The sequence below is a fragment of the Aspergillus foveolatus genome (genome assembly GCF_047715535.1).
Source record: "Aspergillus foveolatus strain CBS 279.81 unplaced genomic scaffold BDW70scaffold_13, whole genome shotgun sequence".
Lineage (NCBI taxonomy): Eukaryota > Fungi > Ascomycota > Eurotiomycetes > Eurotiales > Aspergillaceae > Aspergillus > Aspergillus foveolatus.
Window position 1 is genome coordinate 27,656 of NW_027396077.1, and position 18,594 is coordinate 46,249.

General features: G+C 52.4%; 5 protein-coding genes across 5 annotated transcripts; 1 reads left to right on the forward strand and 4 right to left on the reverse strand.

The window, feature by feature from the left end:
• Positions 1-467: 467 nt before the first annotated feature.
• On the reverse strand, positions 468-2,741 carry BDW70DRAFT_148791 (SET domain protein; the record flags this gene model as incomplete). Its single annotated transcript, XM_073738918.1, has 4 exons — positions 468-1,762; positions 1,816-2,072; positions 2,124-2,670; positions 2,717-2,741. The coding sequence occupies 4 exons, from the start codon at positions 2,739-2,741 to the stop codon at positions 468-470; spliced, it is 2,124 nt and encodes a 707-aa protein (XP_073597741.1).
• A 180-nt stretch (positions 2,742-2,921) lies between these two features.
• On the forward strand, positions 2,922-4,892 carry BDW70DRAFT_19176 (NADH-quinone oxidoreductase subunit NuoF). Its single transcript, XM_073743476.1, has 3 exons — positions 2,922-3,269; positions 3,334-3,405; positions 3,469-4,892. Exons 1-3 carry the CDS (start codon positions 3,009-3,011, stop codon positions 4,627-4,629), a joined length of 1,494 nt encoding a protein of 497 aa, XP_073597742.1. The 5' UTR covers positions 2,922-3,008; the 3' UTR covers positions 4,630-4,892.
• A 136-nt stretch (positions 4,893-5,028) lies between these two features.
• BDW70DRAFT_166387 (putative MFS transporter) lies at positions 5,029-6,915 on the reverse strand (the record flags this gene model as incomplete). The annotated part of the gene is made up of 2 exons (XM_073741975.1): positions 5,029-5,694; positions 5,747-6,915. 2 exons carry the CDS (start codon positions 6,913-6,915, stop codon positions 5,082-5,084), a joined length of 1,782 nt encoding a protein of 593 aa, XP_073597743.1. The 3' UTR covers positions 5,029-5,081.
• Positions 6,916-7,114: 199 nt separating this feature from the next.
• On the reverse strand, positions 7,115-14,321 carry BDW70DRAFT_132519 (nuclear protein 96-domain-containing protein). Its single transcript, XM_073736172.1, has 4 exons — positions 13,853-14,321; positions 9,510-13,195; positions 7,551-9,449; positions 7,115-7,496 (listed from the first exon to the last, which is right to left on the reverse strand). Exons 1-4 carry the CDS (start codon positions 13,947-13,949, stop codon positions 7,383-7,385), a joined length of 5,796 nt encoding a protein of 1,931 aa, XP_073597744.1. The 5' UTR covers positions 13,950-14,321; the 3' UTR covers positions 7,115-7,382.
• A 628-nt stretch (positions 14,322-14,949) lies between these two features.
• On the reverse strand, positions 14,950-17,868 carry BDW70DRAFT_132520 (acetate--CoA ligase). Its single transcript, XM_073736173.1, has 7 exons — positions 17,645-17,868; positions 17,438-17,506; positions 16,129-17,373; positions 15,810-16,070; positions 15,625-15,754; positions 15,299-15,573; positions 14,950-15,243 (listed from the first exon to the last, which is right to left on the reverse strand). The coding sequence occupies exons 2-7, from the start codon at positions 17,474-17,476 to the stop codon at positions 15,181-15,183; spliced, it is 2,013 nt and encodes a 670-aa protein (XP_073597745.1). The 5' UTR covers positions 17,477-17,506; positions 17,645-17,868; the 3' UTR covers positions 14,950-15,180.
• Positions 17,869-18,594: the final 726 nt, after the last annotated feature.

Consider the following 18,594-nt stretch of genomic DNA (forward strand, 5'->3'; position numbering starts at 1 on the left):
GATCTGCCTCGCCTGGAACTCTACCTCTAGGTGTTTTGACTCAAACTCATTCTCGACGAACTAAAACTCATGATTATGATTATGATGATGTACACTATTTGACTGCATGGCATTGTATATCCCAACGCGATGACAAGGAGCACAGCGAATACGAATACGGCCTGTTGGATAGGTTAGGTTAACACAGCCTTGAGCGGCACTACTCCCTTCGACATTGATCTGATGCTGAATGATGAAAACTACACAATCTAGTGGCGTTATACTGTGATTTCGTTTCTCTTTTTTTCCTCTTTTTCTGGTTGTTGTCTTTGCGTGCATTTTGCATTTGTCTTACGTATGGAGATATCACTGCTGAAGACTATAATAGCCATTATCTGCAGTACTGTACGATAGTTGATTAGACAAAGAATGCTCTTACGTGTTTGAACTACCAGTCTATATAGAGCAGATTGCAGGTCCGCCACAATTTACTTCCGCGGAATATATAAGTACGTCTCCGTCTCCAGCATCACACTCCCGCCCTCACCATTTCTCCCCTCGAGCAATGCAAGTGGATCTTCCGGAACTTGCACTGTCTCCTGTTCTGCCATCATCCACGCCCACCGTACCCAATTTGGAGACAACCACCAAGCATCCGCATTCCCGTGCCACCCCCCCGTGAAGGGCTCCAGATTCTTGAAGAGATCTTTATTTCTCTCACGTATTTCACCGAGAACCTCATCGAACTCATTGACCAACCCCTCATCATCCTCATCCTCCAAAGCCCACGCAACATCATCCGGCGGCGGAAGATAATGGTCCAACAAGAACGAAGCCCAATGAGAAAGACGTTGAGGAAGGAAACTCTGTGGCTCATGAGACGACACCGGGCTGCGTTTATGTCTGTTTGTGGTATGCACGGCAACCACAAAGCAGGCGAAGAGTGGGAACCGGAAGGGGGAAGCGTTCTTATCGATGCTTCGTAGACCTGGGATGCGGCGCGACGCCGTTCTCAGGATAGTGTCGAAGCACTCTTGTGCTGCTGGAAGGACGTCGGCTTCGCAGTGTTGCAGAAGGGAGAGGAGTTCTGGGAATGAGAAGAGCTCGCCGCTGTGGAGGAGGATGGAAGGGCGATCGAGAATGCGGACTTGGATGCGTGATTGGACTGATTCTGGAAATTTACCTTGTGGGATGCGGGACATATGTTGGGAGAGGAGGCGTTTTGTTTCGTCCCAGCTGCCCCGAAGGCCGTGAGTGCGTGCGCGCTGTATAGACCAAGACGCAATGACGAGGGCTGATTCAGAGAGGCTTATTTGGCTTTCTCTGTATAGTTTTGCGTGGATTTGTTTGAGATTACGTGGCTGCTTTGACTCTGCGGGTCCCGACGACTTCAACCGCACAATATGTGTGATCAGCTCGATGATGACCTGGCTTAGTGCGGAGAGGGCAGCGCGGGAGTTCCCGTATGTGTTGGAGATCTGGATCGCGTGCTCGGAGATCTCAAGGGTTTCGAGTTCGCGCTGGTTTGCTGATAGAACTGAGATGGCGTTGAAGAGGGCTGGGGAGAAGATTGAGTGCTCCATGGGGATGTCTGGGGCTAGAAGGGGGTAGAATATATTGAAGACGTAGAAGGGGTCCTCTACGTTATTCTTGCTGGAGTTGGGGAAGAGCTGTTTCTGCTGCTCGCGGGCGAAATGGAGAGGGCTGCCTGGTGGTGCGCGGAGACTGACGGTGCGGTAGTCGCATGGGTTGTTGGCGAGGCAGAAGCCGTAATTCATCATTACTGTTTGTTTTTTTGGTCAGCTCATTTTGTGCATAATGTAGGGTTGCTCGTACGCTGCTCGTTATTGCGTGGGCCGTAATTGTTGGCAATCTCTTCGTTTACACTAACGTCTTCCAGTACGACAAAGTCGACGTTCTGTTGGCCGGCGCGCCATTCAACTTTAGCGAGTGGCCGGTGGTTCAAAATGTCGATGAACGGAAGGAGAACAGAGGTGTTCTCGGGCATCTCGTGCTCTGGAATTACGCCAGAGAGCACTTTCTCTGAGAACGCACGGGAGACGAATATCGTAGACGCCCAGAGATAGAGATCCCTTACACAAATGTCAGTAGGCTAACAGAAATTTTTGAGAAGTTTTCTCTACCATGAATATCTCTCTGCATCTTGAAATCCAGACTTACGAAGCTCATTGCTCGAACTTTCATACTTTTCCCGCAGAAGAGCCACTTTCTGCTTCCGTGCCTGCAACAAGCTCGTCCCTTCCAACCATTCTAGATCCTCTTCCTCTTCATAATAGGGGAGCGTTGTCAGAGAGCCAGGCCGAGGAAGTGTCCGAATATACGGATGCCAAAAGCTCTCTGGCCCACGCAGATACTGCCCAATTAGAAAGAAGATCGCCACCTCCTCAGAGCTTACTTTTTCTGTAAATGAAGAAGGGAATTTGACATCGTGAGCGGGGAAGTGTGCGTCCCCAGCGTGAAAATCTATGGCGTTGAAATATGACATGGTGGTAGCAACAGGTGTCTTGATGATATATGTGTTGCCGGACACCCCACCCTCCTTCACCCGGATATGGGTGCCACGACTATCATCGTAGCTGATGTAGACATTTTCATGGAGGCTACCGCCATGGTTTCTCATCCACTCTAGCAGCGTTGTGTAGACCTCGAGGTTGCTCTCGGCGGGGCTGTCTAGGTTAGCAACCTCAGTGTATGGCAATTGAAGCTGAAGTCTTACGCAGAAGGGGCCGCACCCGAGCCATTTTCGGTGACCATGCCTGGCACTGACAAATTCTATATCCTCTGGGTCTTGTCAGGTTTATAGTTATGCAGAGTTCCCTTTTTGGCGTGATGTAAGATCACGTGAACTTGCTGACCAAGAGTCACGTGATATATTTCGTCCAATCACTGACCGGGCAAAGCCGGATATTCAGCAACCGCAGAATTGAAGCTGGAACGCCATCACCGACCTCCTCGTGTCGCCTTCTCCTCCTCATCTTCTCCCCGACAGCCATTGGGCCATCGTCACCATGATATCTCGAGCGGCGGCTCCTTCGTCTACTCCCCTCGCCTCCCTTTCCTCCCGCTCCCTCCGACTCCAGGCTCCGGCCGCCCGCTCTTTCGCGACCGTTTCGGACAATGCTCCCCCAGTACACCACCACGGCGGTCTGAAGGACCAGGACCGGATTTTCACGAATCTTTACGGACACCATGGTGCCGACTTGAAGTCAGCCATGAAGTACGGAGACTGGTACAGGACTAAGGATATCGTGTTGAAGGGTCATGACTGGGTAGTGTCTCGCCGAGCCAGCCCCAGGCATGGGATAGACTCGTTGGCTAATGGTGGTTATATAGCTCATCTCAGAACTCAAGGCCTCCGGCCTGCGTGGTCGTGGTGGTGCTGGTTTTCCCTCTGGACTGAAATACGTATGTCCCTCCCCCTTGATTTTCCCAAAGTTAGCGAACTTGTCTAATTTGTAACTCGGCTAGTCTTTCATGAACTTCAAAGACTGGGACAAGGACCCTCGGCCCCGGTATTTGGTCGTCAACGCTGATGAGGGTGAACCCGGAACCTGCAAGGACCGCGAGATTATGCGCAAGGACCCCCAAAAGCTGATCGAGGGCTGTCTGGTTGTCGGCCGTGCCATGAACGCCAACGCCGCCTACATCTACATTCGTGGTGAATTTTACCACGAAGCCACAGTCCTTCAGCGGGCCATTAACGAGGCTTACCAAGCCGGCCTGATTGGCAAAAACGCCTGCGGGACTGGCTACGACTTTGACGTGTTCATCCACCGCGGAATGGGCGCATACGTCTGTGGCGAGGAAACCTCGCTCATCGAGTCCCTCGAGGGCAAGGCTGGCAAGCCCCGCCTCAAGCCTCCGTTCCCCGCTGCCGTCGGTCTCTTCGGCTGCCCCAGCACAGTCACCAACGTTGAGACTGTTGCCGTCACACCAACCATCATGCGTCGAGGCGGCAGCTGGTTCGCCAGCTTTGGGCGCGAGCGTAATGCGGGTACAAAGCTCTTCTGTATCTCCGGCCACGTCAACAACCCCTGTACCGTCGAGGAGGAAATGTCCATCCCGCTCCGTGAACTCATTGACCGCCACTGCGGTGGCGTCCGCGGCGGCTGGGACAACCTCAAGGCCGTCATTCCTGGCGGTTCTTCCACCCCTATTATTCCCAAGTCCGTCTGCGACGATCAGCTCATGGACTTCGATGCCCTCAAGGACTCGCAAACTGGTCTTGGTACCGCCGCCGTCATTGTCATGGACAAGTCCACTGACGTCGTCCGCGCCATCTCCCGTCTATCCACCTTCTACAAGCACGAGTCCTGCGGCCAATGCACCCCCTGCCGTGAAGGAAGCAAGTGGACCATGCAGATGATGCAGCGCCTCGAGAAGGGCCAGGCTCGCGAGCGCGAAATCGATATGCTCCAGGAACTCACCAAGCAGGTTGAAGGCCACACTATCTGTGCCCTTGGTGAGGCCTTTGCTTGGCCCATCCAGGGTCTGATTCGTCACTTCCGTCCGGAACTGGAAGCTCGTATCAAGGAATACTCAGAAGGGCTGGGCGGTCAGCAGCCATTCGCTGGTGGTTGGCACCCGAACAGCCGGGCAGAGGGCAAGCTGATTTCTCCTGGCATGTAAAGTATTTTATTCTCTTAATCATCAAAAGAGTTGACTCATAGAAATCTGTCCCAAAGTCCCTTCGGCTTTCTAGGAGGGGCGATTATCTCTCTTTCCCTTTTTTTTATGTTTCCCGTTCGCGCGCGTTGCTTGCTTGTCTAAGGTTTTGACCATGTACATTTTCGATCGAGTCCGTAGCAATGAAATGAGATTCATTCATCTGGCCCGTCCCGTATTTACTCTATATCTGACAGCGTTCCTGAAGACCGGGCCAGGCAAATCCATTGAAAATCCGAAAGCACTAGAGTCAACGACGCCATCCGGCTAAGAATAATTGTGTGGCGAGCCTTCTTTCAAGACAAGATCAAACAAGGCCACACCTACCTTTGCCTGCCAAAGATGTGTTTATCCAGTATGAATTCCAATCCAGAGTACCTACTATGCCTACGTCAGCGCCAATACCAGTGCCACCCTCATCCTTTGCCTGATCTCCTTCTATCACCTTCCCCTTCAGCAACCTCTATTGTTTCCCTGCCACTTCCGCATTCCCTCTCACGCCTCAATCTTCTACTTTCTCTCCATTTCGCTCCATAGACAAACTCAATCCAAGCCAGCCCAATAGATGCCAGCAGCAAAAGCCCCAGAAACATAAAGCACCAACCCCATCCCATGCCGCTCAGCATATAATCCACAACAGCTGCCCCAAGAGCTCCCAGCCAGCATCTGATCAGATTACAAGCCGCAGCCGCAGTAGCTGGCTCATCAGGGAACAGGTCGACAAGGAGGGTATTGAGCGTGTTTGTGCAGGCGACTGTCGCGAAGCCGTTGAGGAATTGCAGAATTAGGGGCGCGGAAAGGTTCGCTCGCCGCTCAAGCACGAAGCCGTAGGGTACTAATGTTAGGATTGTGAGGATGATAAGGGGGAAGTAAGTCTCCAGGCGGGCTTGCTCAATGGGGAAGTCTTGGAGAGTGGTCGCTATAGATGGGTCGAGGGGGAGGTCTAGGGACTGGGCGTGGTGGCGATAGCTGCGGTTTAGAAAGTAGCCGTTGAGGACCGCACCGAGAGCGGCACCGATGCCTAGAGGACTAAGGTGGGTTAGTATGCTGAGATAAGGTTGTATGGGCTGTTGGTGTTTACAGGAAGCATAGGCCGATCTGGAGGTCGTTGAAGCCGTATATCTTCGAGAACAGGCTGGGGGTACTGGTGAGCAGTGCAACGTTGGTGAGCATCAAGAGGCCTATAGATGAGACGATAATGAGAGCGTCCGGTTCAAGGAGGATGTAAAGCGCTCTCACAGGGTTGGGGAATCGTAGTCTCGATGTTATTGATGCTTGCCCGCTGCCGTTGAAAGCGCTCTGCAATGTTGTAGCCTCAACATGAGCTCCACGATCGTCGTTGACGCCGGAACCAGACGCAGACTGCCATTTTCTTTGCAACCACTGAGCCGCAGACCATCTCCATCTTTCTCTAGGAAACAGACTACCATCCCCAACAACAGTCCTCGCCGTCTCCGGCACAAAGAGAACATAAAAGACCAAATATCCCCCGGCACCGATAGCCAAAAACCAAAAGACGCTCCTCCACCCCAGAAACTTCGCCAATAACCCTCCAATAATCGGCCCCAGCGCCGGCGCAAGCATAACACCCGCCGCCATAGGACCAACATACGAGCCCCGTTCCGCCGGCGTCGCAATGTCCGCAATAACCCCATATCCAAAAGAGACCGTGCCGCTGCTACCCGCGCTCTGGATGCACCGCAGCGCCATGAGCGCCGGGTAGCTGTTCTGCAAAGCGAGGCCGATGTTGGCTGCGGTATAGATGGCGAAGGCGAGGACATAGGCAGGACGACGGCCACAAGCATCAGCGAATGTGCCCATAAACGCAGGGGCAACGCCTTGCAGGATCATATAAGTAGTTATGGTGAGGTTGATCAGTGCGTTGCTGAGGTGGTAGTTCTCGACGAGGGTAGGCATGACGGGGTAGTAGATTTGGCCGGAGAGTGGAGAGAAGAAAGACGCTAGGGTCGCCATGGCCACGATGAAGTGCTTTTCACCGTTGCTGAAGGCTGAGTATCTTCTGGGTCCCATCATGGTGGTGGGCGTGAGAGTCGGCATGGCTGAGCCTTCCGCGGGGGGAGCTGCTGCCCTCAGAGAAGCATTAGACAATGCGGAAGACGAACACTGGCAAGAAGAGGGCGTCGTCGTCGTCGTGATAGCGGTCTCGTCGGTGGGGAGAATTTCGTCTATCTCAATGGAGGGACGGGCTCGATCATGGTGTCGATGATAGCCAGACCTGTCAGAAGCCATGATGAGTTTGCTAAGACACCAAGAAGGAACGCAGAGCAAAAAGAGCGAGTGGAGAGTGTTGTACAAATAGAGGAAGGGAAATACAAGAGCATAGGCAAGCCGTCTCACAGTCCGGCGCATTTCTACTTGGAGGGCCGTTCCAGGACAGTAAATATGCCGGGACCGGCATTTGGACTTATCAACACAGGGAAGGGAGAGGTTCCAACACTCATCTCGTAGTTTTCTTTCTGGGCTCTACTACTAAAAAACTATCTAGACAAAACACGCCATGCGAAATAAGCAATAACAATATTCTCCAGCGTCAGCATGGCTTCATTAGAAGAGACAAGGGCAAGAGGATGGGCAACAGTAAACAATGTGAGCAAGCTAGAATACAGGATTAAATAAGACAATGCATCAAGTCCATGCAAGAGGAGATAACGGGATACAATCGAATCTAGAGAGGTTTAAATTGCTCGAGTCAGATCTCAGTAACCCCCGGCCATCACAACGCTGTAATACCGCCTGCTCATCTCCGCCGTCTGCACGAGACGAGCATCACCCGTCAGAGGAAGTTTCAGGACACGTGACATCTCCATTGCCTGGAATGAGGTTAGAATCATGTTTGTGGTGTCTGAGAAATGGCAAAGGCTCACCTTCACGTCCTCCTGGGTGGTCCAGCCAGCAACAATACGGCTCATCTCCTTGAACGCCACGCGCTCTTCCAACCCTTCCACACCAGACCCGTTAATAACATCGCCCATGGTCACCAAGGCATCCACCAATCGGTTCAGGCGCTGAGGGTCCTGTCCGCGCGCAGTGATCAGACGAAGGAAGTCTTCGTAAACACCACCACCACTGGCCCAGCCTTGCACTTTTTGCTCTGGTGTCTCGCCAAAGCCAGACAACAAAGTCTCGAGAGTCTTGTAGTCGTGCTCAATGACCGCCGTTGGACCAACGATGCGGCAGAAAGTGGCATGGGCATCGTTCCAGTTCTTTCCTCGGACCAGACAATCCACTTCGCGAGCAGCATCACCAATATTTCGAGCATAAAGAGCCTTGGACATCCAGATCCAGTTCTCTGGAATTTGGAGATCGCTGGTCAATTGCCGCCAAGTTGCATCCGGAGAGCCTTCCGGCGTGATCGGCTCAGGAAGTTCGGCAGCGAATCGCGCGAGTACCTCCTTTACAGCTCTTTCACGATCTGAGGCGCGCGACAGATGAAGCAAAACGAATAGAACTTGCGCCAGGTTTCCAGATGCACAAAGCTCCCACGCATAGTCCCACACTAGCTGGTCTATCTGCGCGATATCAATTTTAAGGCGCTCATACTGACCAAGAACAGCGGCAAGAACTTGGCAGAGTTGGAAGGATAATCGATTTGAAAGCTTGTCTCCGGTCACAGACTCCGGCAGCAAAGCAGCAGGCAATGTAAGTGTAGGAACCCCAGTGCTTTTAGCCGCACCCAGAGTCACTGCGTAGGCCTTGAGTAGGACCCAGAGGGGCGATTCGTGGCCCATGTTGTCGGTGGATGTATGCCACACGCCCCTGTCTTTATCCTGATGAGGAGGCAAAGGGAATGCAGGCTCCTCGCCACTCTTCAGGTCCTGAGCGAAGGCTGATACTGCAACTTCGAGAGGTTCATCATCGGTAATGCCATACCAGAGACGGAGACCAAAAGCCTGGAACCAATCCAACTCGAATCGTTCAGAGAAAGTGAAAGTAGATGCGCGATCCTCTAGAGCGCCGCCAGACTTTCCCTCACTGCGAAGAGCGTTACCAGCCAGAAGTTCATACAAGGCCCGAATCGGTTCGCTCATTTCAGACCAGACATTGTGCTCCCGCCACTCTTTGATTTGCTGGGCCATGTCGCGCTGTGTAGTCTGATCTCGGCCGATCTGCGAGACTAGCGTTGCGAGATGGAAATTCTGGCTGGAGATCAAGACAGTACAGGCTTCCTCGATGCGGTGCGAGCAGAGCAGATAAACAGCACGTTCTTCAGCAGAACCAGCCTTGCTCACAGCATGTGCGTTTCGTTCACGGACTATACCTTCCCAAAGACGTATCAACCTATCTTTCTTGATGCGGTGTAGGTATTTCTGCCTTAATTGTGGTGGTACACTGGCCGAAAAGTCATCTTCGATGCCATCATTGAACAATATGTTGGCCAACTGCCAGACCACCCGCTCCTTGTCAGAGTGGACAGAATGTGATGATTTTGTAAAAGGTTCAAAGCTTGCTTGTGCGAGTTGAGCAGAAGGCTGGCCATCAACATAGGTAATGTGGGATTGTTTTCGCTGAATTTCAACCATTTCATAAGGCTCCGCGGTCCGCCGAGAGCCGAGAATGGCAATATCCCGGCCTTCGCTGATCACAGAGAACTTCTCGCTCCAATGCTGGTCACCGTACTGATGATTACCCATTCCAGTTTTCGCACATATGAGCAAGTCGACGGGACCCCATCGAGGTTTAAAGGAGTGGTGGAAGTCCAAGTCGTCCTTGCTCATTTCGTTGGACTCCCCTGCGAAGGTCTTTGGCTGTTTGTTGTATGGCCACTAGAAAGATCGCGGTTAGCAGACATTATGAAGGAGAGAAGAGCAAAAGTGTGGTTGTACCTCAAAGCCCCCGGCCTTTTGTTGTGGCTTCTGCGGCTTAAGAGGGGGTTGTCCTTGTTTGCGCGGTTGTTGAAACAAAGAATTCATCAGGTCAATACTAGTGTTGAATCCCTTTCGTTGAGCAGTTGCCGCTGGTTTTGTTGGCGTGTCGTCGTTAAGTGGTCGTTCACTAAAAGCATTTGCTTGAATCTCACGTAGAGCGTCGCGGTTCTGCTTCCTGGGGCTGATGGTTCGTTGCAATTGCTCAGCCCAGTCACCGCTGAGATCGAGGCGGGCCTTAGAGGGTGTGTTCCAGGGTTTTAATGAGGGCTGGTTGAATTCGGTGTCCATATCCTCATCATCATCGTGCTCCACGGTACGATCAAGGTTGGGAAAGGTGCCCGCCATGTCCATTTCCTCGCCTTCATCTAATTCAAGTTCTGACTCGCCAGATTGCTGGCTCGCGGTGACATCTTCGCCATCCTGTTCAGTTGAACCCGTGGAGCCCTCTTCTAAAAAAGACTCGTCTTCATCGTCGTTCTCAGATCCTACCTCCCGCTCCTCAACTGTCTCCATCGCCTGAGCTCCAAACGCCCCGGGGACCATTTTGCGTTTTTTGAAATCGAATGTGTCGTCGTCCACTCCCCCCACCGAGCTCGCAAAGGAATCGTCAATGGAGTAGGTTGACATCTGCTCCGAGCCAACGGTCAGATCGCGGTCGGCGGGGAGAGTGCTTTGGTTGTGGCTCTCACCTTCTTCTTCTTCCTCGTCATCATAGTCAAGACCGTATGTTGTGTAGTGAGCCACTCGGAACACCCATGTGCCGGTCTCGGTCTCGTAGTTGACGAATTCGGTATTGTGAACCTTCATCAGGCGGTCAATATGTTTCTCAAAGAGCGGGCCGCTAGTGACTGGAGAAGGGCCCTTCTTGTCACGCCCACGGGGCCAAGAGTTCTCGATGCGCAGCGTGGAGGGAACGTTCAGGCCCTTGCCCCTGGCAGGCTTTATTGACTCGTCAGGATAAACTGTGATTTTGCGGACACCTATGTCCACGAGACCGCCAAGAATATTATCCAGATCAATGGTGGTCAAGTCGACAGGGTCATCAAACGTGACCGAACCGCAGCGCTCGCGACCAACAGTCAAACCTGTGAACCGCTTTAGTTGGTCACGGCTCAATTTGCTAAGCTCAGCGCGTGTTGGCTTCATCCAGTACTCGCCTGGCTGGGGATCGCCACTAGGGCTGAATGACAGACGTGACGCATTCTCACCCGGGGACGCAGAGGAAACACGTCCATTGTCTTCAGGAACCGAAGTAAGAAGTCTCTTGTCTGAAACCGACTCCATCTCAGCGTTGGCGGAGTTTTCAGACGCCGGTTTAACACCATTGACACCGTTAGGAGTACCGTTCTTACGAATTGAGCGCAAGAAGCCAAGTTCTTCTGGTGTAGGCTCCGAGCTCTGTAACTCCACGGGTACAACTTCACCACCAGACGCGTTGTCAGCAGTCGACTCAAAGCTGACCTTCTTTCTGACCTTGCTTGCGGACTGACCAGCGTCGTCTCCATTGATAATGGCAGTGGGCGAGCTGGCAGAGCGAGTGAATAGATCGTTTCTCAGACTCCGATCGATTGTCAAACGTTTGAGGTTACTGCTTGAGTAGCGTGAGCTCCCAGAGCCAAGAGCTCCAGGGGACAAAATGCTGTCGGAGTCGGGATCAAATGACTTGCGCAAACTGCTTGTAGAAAAGCTCTTGCTGAATGTACTACGACCCAAGCTGCCGTTAAAGCTGCCGCGCATGCTTGTTCCAAGAAGGCTTCCACCAAGATTTGGAGTTCCACCACCACTGGTAGGAGAACCGTAAGTAGAGTAAGAGAATCCGTAACCTCGGGGCTTAGGCGGAGTGATGAGGCGGTTGGCAGCATTGGGCGTTATTTTATAGATTGGCAGAGGAGCACGTTGCTTCTGCTTGTTCGCAGACGAAAGCGGGGTCGCCAATGGACCAGGGCTGACAGTGTTCGGCGCAGGCAGACCGGAGAAAATTGACTGGTTGCCATATGGGTTGCCCTCAAGGAGGGACGCCTGAAGGCTACCAGGCGCAGGCTGAGATTGCTGCATTGGTTGCGGCTGTTGTTGCTGAGAACCGCCGAATAGGCTTGAGGTTCCCAGTCCTCCACTCTGCTGTTGCTGCTGATTTTGAGTGTTACCAAATAGCGACGCCCCCGTGTTCTGTGTTCCTGCATTGCCGCCAAACAAGGAGCCGCCGGTGTTTGTGGAACCGCCGAACAAGCTCGGCTTCTGTTGCTGCTGGTTCTGAGCGCCACCAAAGAGACCAGTTCCAGTCTGCTGTGTGTTGCCGCCGAAGAGTGAGCTGCCAGTGTTTGTGGAACCGCCAAACAAACTCGGCTTCTGTTGCTGCTGGTTCTGAGCACCGCCGAAGAGACCGGTACCAGATTGCTGGTTACTACCACCGAAGAGCGAGCTACCAGTCTGCTGCTGATTCTGTTGGTTGTTCTGTCCGAACAGAGATGTTCCCGTGTTGGTTGCTCCACCTCCAAAAAGACTACCACCAGTGGAGGATTGCTGAGTGTTGCTGCCAAATCCACCAAATAGCCCTTTGTTTTGAGTTTGATTCTGGGTCTGGTTTGTGTTCTGTCCAAATCCACCAAATCCACCCGTACCAGTCTGCTGCTGTTGCCCACCAAACGGTGACGAAGTAGCAGCAGTGCCGCCAAATGGTGTCGAGGTGCTAGTAGTCTGTGTGCCGAAGCCACCAAAACCTGTACCTGTACCGGTAGTTCCAGTACTTGCGCCAAATATGGACTTGTTCTGCTGTTGGTTGTTGGTATTGTTGCCGAATAACGAACCACCAGATCCAAAGCCGCCACCAGTGCTGGATCCGAAGCCAGTGCTAGTGTTGTTCGTCGTGGTTCCGAACAGACTAGGTTGAGTGGTGCCGGAAGAGGCACCTCCACCAAATAGAGAGGTTGCTGGCTTGGAGGCCCCAAACAAAGGATTGGAGGTTCCAGAGCCAAAACCACCTGTCGTCTGAGTCGAACCAAAAGCTGAGGGGGCGCTGGTGGCAGCTGCACCAAAGGGAGTCGACGTACTACCGAAGCCAGTGGATTGCTGCTGTGTGCCAAAACCGGATCCCCCTCCGAAAGCTGAGGTGCCAAAAGCTCCTGCCTGCCCACTTCCATTTCCGTATCGGCGACCTTGGTTGTAATCTCCCAGTCGGAGCTCTTCAAACGAATATTTATTGTAAGGCTGCATGAACGAAATGCTTTGGTAGTGATTCATAACATTGGAGGCTGCGTCCTTCTCAGTGAAGGGGCTGAAGGGAGTGCTGCCTGTCCCCTCAGAAGGAGGGACCCCCTGCTGGAAAGCAGTTCCTGCTCCACCAAAGCCTGAGCCACTGCTGCTGCCAAAGCCAGTTCCAGTACCGAATCCAGCTCCGGTTCCAGTTCCAGTTGTGCTGCCAAACCCTCCTCCTGCAGGCTTGCTTCCAAACAGACTGGTGCCGGTGTTCGAGCTACCAAACCCACTCGTGCTCGTAGAGCCAAAGCCACCAAATCCACCGCCTGTGCTTGCACCGGCATTGTTGCTTCCGAACAGGCCGCTGCCAGACGTCGTCGAGCCGAAGCCAGTGTTAGGACGGTTTTGGGTTCCGAAAGCTGAACCTGAATTCTGAGTGTTCGTTCCGAAACCTATATGGGACGTAGGTTAGCGCCGCGCGGTAAGCACAAGGAAACATTAACAAAAGAAAACAACAAGAAATAACAGTAGGTCGGATAAAACAAAAGCCATCCCAGACACGGATCCCTGCTAATCGACAATTCTAGGATATGTTCCTTCGGCACTTGTCGAAAGGCCAGGGGGGGACCAATTTGAACCATAAACCCAGCAGAGTTCGTAGCAAGGCGACAGAGAATCCGTCAAAGGTGGCCGCAAAAGAGAAAGGATCGCTCGCTCATCGAAACATAACCCGTCAAGCACATACCTCCACCGGAACCAAAACTGCTGGAGGCATTTCCAAACAGGCCGCCACCTGAAGTAGTATTGCTCCCACCAAATGGGGACGAGGTTGATCCAAAGCCTAGATTGTGGAGTTAAGACTGTCAGAGACTGTCATCAAGCTGCGATCCTTTCTCTTGTGGCGATGCTGAGCTGCTCAGCGTCGATGGTCTCCGCGCGGAGTGATTAACTGTCGGAAGCCTTACAGGGCCGTCACGGATCGACGTCTCAAGCGCCAGCCAACAATCGATACGAAAGGAAGCGAGATAGAAACAACGAGGGAAAGCAAGATTGAAGTCGGGACGAAGGCCTTGGGGTTCGTGAACGTCAAACGGATTGGATGGACCTACCTCCACCAGAACTCGTGCCGAAACCAGAGCCTGTTCCAAAGCCAGAGCTTTGCTGGTTATTCGAGCCGAATCCTGAAAATCCGCCGCCGAAAGACATGATTGCTGCGTAATGCGGATATTATAGCTTCATCTGTTCTTTCGAGGATCGGTTGTAGCGAGTAGTCGTGAAAGGTTATGAACCGATGCGAACAATCGAAATACCAGCTAATAAACGAGTATAGCGCAGTATTCGAGAGAACCGATCTCAATGCGCTAGAATATACGACGCGCAAAGGATGCGAAAAAAAGGGTTCGGCAAAAGTGTTTGTTTTTTTACCTCAACTTAAGGCCGATCGTGCAGAAGATAGATCAGAAGAAATGTCACACAGCTACCCACAGATAGACGTCGTCAGAAGGAGAATATAGACGAGTCCAAAAGGACAAGTTGGGGGGTGACGAGAAGCGAAGAGGGCGAGGGAGGTGAGTTGGGTGAGGAAACTGACGCGAGGGAAAAGAGTCCAGCAGTCAAGGCGGAAGAGGAGAAGGGCCTAATCGGGTTAATGAGCTTCTGCCATACGAGTATTGTAATCGACGGTATTCCGAGCTTCGACACGTGACTGCTGCCTGAGCAGCGGGCGACCAATAACTAAATGGAATGAGAGCCTGAGAAATGAACCTGCTTCTGTGTTGCCTGGTATAAATCTACAATGAAATAACTATTGCCCTATGAGAGCTGAACTGAAAAGTCCTTGACTCAAGAGGTATCGCTCACATGACTGGATGAGTAACTCGGTACCAGGTTAATAGCCAATTGCATCAATCCTTTTAGTCCAAGAAGTCGTCTCCTTGGCTTGCACCATGAGGATTGTACTCTTTCAAGATGAGTTCTTCAAAGTCACATGAACATATATTATGTTCATGCCCAATCAGCAAAAGAGTTTACATTGGCGGTAAAAGCATTATGTTATCAGGGTCCATCCGTTCAGATGACCTTGGCGCAGCTCTCTAAGTATGCGAACTTGATAAAACCGGAGTAAATCTTAGAATCTTGTGCAAAAAGCCGAGGATCATTGAATGAACAAGAAAAAAAAAATGTCATAAGTTATAGCTAGTCGTTTATAGAACATCCGCTCTGAAGACCAATAAAATATGGGAATCACACAGCTGGTGGTTAAAATGCATCACGCTCAGTCTTATCTCGACGGGCGCGCCATGGAGTAAGTGAATGACTAGACCCATCTATTGCAGAGTTGACAAGTATTCTGTCTATTCAGTTGGGCTGTCATCATCATGACACGCTTTTTAGGGGTATATATGGGGTTTGACCCCGAACCAATGGAGGTTCTAGTTTATTTGCCTCGGGAAGCGTGCACTGTGGCGATGATTTTCTCAACCACGGATGGATCGGACAGCTTAGGTAACAATTAGTTCCACGCACGCAACGAAGTATTAGTCGAGAGGCCTTACCGTTGAAATGTCGCCCAGGCTATCCTCCTCACCACTAAGGATCTTCCGCAGAATGCGGCGCATGATCTTACCGCTGCGGGTCTTTGGCAGGTCGTCGACAACAAAGACGGCTTTGGGAGCAGCGAAGGGTCCGATCGACTTGCGGACTTGCAAAATGAGGTCTTTACGGACTTGGTCGTTGGTCTCGTTGCCATCCTTGAGGGAAACAAAGGCATTGACGGCCTGACCAGTCAACTCATCGGCAATACCAACCACGGCGGCTTCAGCAACCATAGCTATGACGAGTTAGCCACAAAAGGTTCGCGCTTTTGTTTGGTATAACTTACGGTGCTCAATGAGGGCAGCCTCAATTTCCGCGGTTGACAGACGGTGACCAGAAACGTTGACGACATCGTCAACACGACCACGGATCCAGTAGTATCCCTCATGGTCACGACCGGCTCCATCTCCGGTGAACTATACAATGTCAGTCATCCTCGAGTAAAGACATTGACAGAATGGATAAACTTACATAGTAGCCCTTGTAGACGTTCAGATATGTGTCCATGTAGCGCTTGTGGGCACCCCACACAGTGCGGGCCATACTGGGCCAGGGCTGCTTGAAGGCAAGCACACCCTCCACATCGTTGCCGGAGATCTCCTCACCAGAGACCGGATCAATGATGGCAGGCTCAATACCGAAGAAGGGCAGGGAAGCACTGCCAGGCTTCGTAGGAGTGACACCGGCCAAGGGGGTAATGACGTTGGAGCCAGTTTCGGTTTGCCAGTAGGTCTGTACAGAGATTCACCGTTAGTGAGAAGACAGGACTCAAAAGGCAGAAATGACTTACGTCGCAAATGTGAGCCTCTTCCTTTCCAACCTTCTCAAAGTACCACTTCCAGACCTCAGCAGCAATAGGCTCGCCGACGGATCCCAAGACACGTAGATGTTCCATCTTGTGGTGGATGTGGTGGTCACCAGCCCTCTTCAACAATCGCAGGGCAGTGGGTGCCACATAGAATTGGGTCACCTTGTGCTTCTCAATCACGTCCCAGTAGCGAGAGAAGTCGGGGTAAGCCGGGGTACTCTCAAAGACAACCGTTGAGCATCCCAGGAGGAGAGGAGCGTACACCACGTACGTGTGGCCGGTAATCCAGCCGACATCACCACCGCAGAAGTAGCGGTCATCATCATGGATATCGAAAACGTATTTTCCGGTCATAGCCGCGCCCAGGAGGTAACCGGCAGTAGTGTGCATAACACCCTTGGGCTTACCGGTGGAACCAGAAGTGTATAGGAGGAAGAGAGGATCTTCAGAGTTGACAGACTCAGGAGCAATGTACGCAGGGTACTTCTCAACCTCCTCGTGCCACCAGATGTCACGGCCCTCGGTCCAGGGCACCTCAGCGCCGGTGCGCTTGTAAACAAGCACGGTCGACACGTCGGGGCACTGCTTGAGACCCTCGTCGACAATACGCTTGGTCCCGATGACCTTACCGCCACGCTTACCCTCATCGGTTGTGATGACAACCTTGGAACCGGCGTCAAGGACACGGTCACGGAGGGAGTCTGACGAGAAACCGGCGAAAACAACGGAGTGAACGGCACCAATACGCGAGCACGCAAGGAAGGCGATGATGGCCTCCGGAATCATGGGAAGGTAGATAGCCACAGTGTCGCCCTTCTTAACACCACGCTGTTTCAGAACCCAGGCAACCCGAGAAACTTCGCGGAGGAGCTCGCCATATGTGATTGTCCGGCCCTCGTTGGGTTCGTCGGCTTCGTAGATGATAGCGACCTTGTTGGGGTTCTTGATGGCGTGACGATCGACACAGTTAAAAGAAGCGTTTAGCCGACCCTCGGGGAACCAAGCAACGTCACCGTTCTCCAATGAGCCGAGACGGGTCGTTTGGAAGTCTTTGTCAAAAGTGAGCAGCTCACGGGCTTTGCGGGCCCAGAAAACGTCTGGGCTGCGAATCGACTCCTCATACAGCTTCTTGTATTCATCGAGATCTTTCAGATGAGGGCCGGAAGGGTGCTTGTCGAAGAACGCCTTGGGAACGTGGAAAGTGTCGACCTCGTGGGCCTCGGCGACCTGAGCGAGCACAATCAGTCAAAAACCATTGGTCAATCGGTTCGATGTAGGGGCCGGTGCTTACCACGGCGGGCTTGGGAGGGGCAATTGGTCCGTCACTCATGTTGAGAAAGCGTTGCGAGTCTCAAGATTTCTAAACTCCCAGAAAAGTTAGAAAATGCCACTGAAATGCCACCAGACAAGCGAAGGGGAAAAATGCTGCTGCTTGGTGTGGGACGCCTGCGAAGCAAGGCCGGCACGTGAGACCGTAGTGTGTGGGATTTAAGCTTACCGTTGTAGTGGTGGTGGGGTAGCTTGAGAAGGAGGGGTAGCAGAGGTTGACGTCTCAGTAGGAGGGAGAAGTGGGATGACGCGTATGCTGAGTGTGGAAGGAGGAGGGGGAGGTAGGTAAAAGGTGAAGAGAGAGAGAGAGCAAGAGAATGAGGGATACAGTGGAAGAATGGTCGAGAGGAAAGGAGGAGACTGGTATTTAATGTTGCGTTGGGCTAAGTGAAATTAATGGATTTAATTGTTGAGGCCCGCTGTCCGGCTGTCGGGCGGAGGGGATGCCTCCCTTATATGGCGAATTATGCGCAGCCTAGGGTAGGGACTGAGTTTCCATTCTAACGAGGTTACGAGGTTACGATGTTACGAGCGAATACCCCGACTCGACGTGGGCATGAGCCTGTGAGGTTGGTCCCTTTTCCGGGTGACCGTCAGCTCGCCGGTTCCAGGTTCGGTCCACGGGTTCAGTGGGAGCTTTCCCCAGCCTGAGAGATTCTGGAATTGGGTCACTATGTCACGGACCAGTCAATTACCCATCTATGCTTGACCACGGGTGCTTGACACTATGGAAGCGCTCGACTGGGTTTTGGACACCTGTCTAATATTACTGATGGGACAATGTCGTCCTCTGTACTGATAGCCAGCCGCTACTGAGAGACAATGGATCGTCCCCCTGCAAGGGCGATGCCGGAGCGGTTCAAGTGTCATTTGCCCCCTCCACAAAACTAAAATCGAGCAGACTCGGCCATGCGGGGCTTGGCCGCCTTTGCTTTCTCGTTTCCGTTGCTCCGGGGCGATCCGCCACCAGTCTCAACCCGAACAGACGTTTGTTCAGGTTCGGTACGCTAATTACATCAGAGGGGATTGACCGAGGATATGCCTGCGTGCGGGCAAGAGTGGATGTCCGAATTTCAGACGAAGAGAGCGAGATATGTCCGATACTGGAGTCCTACGGGG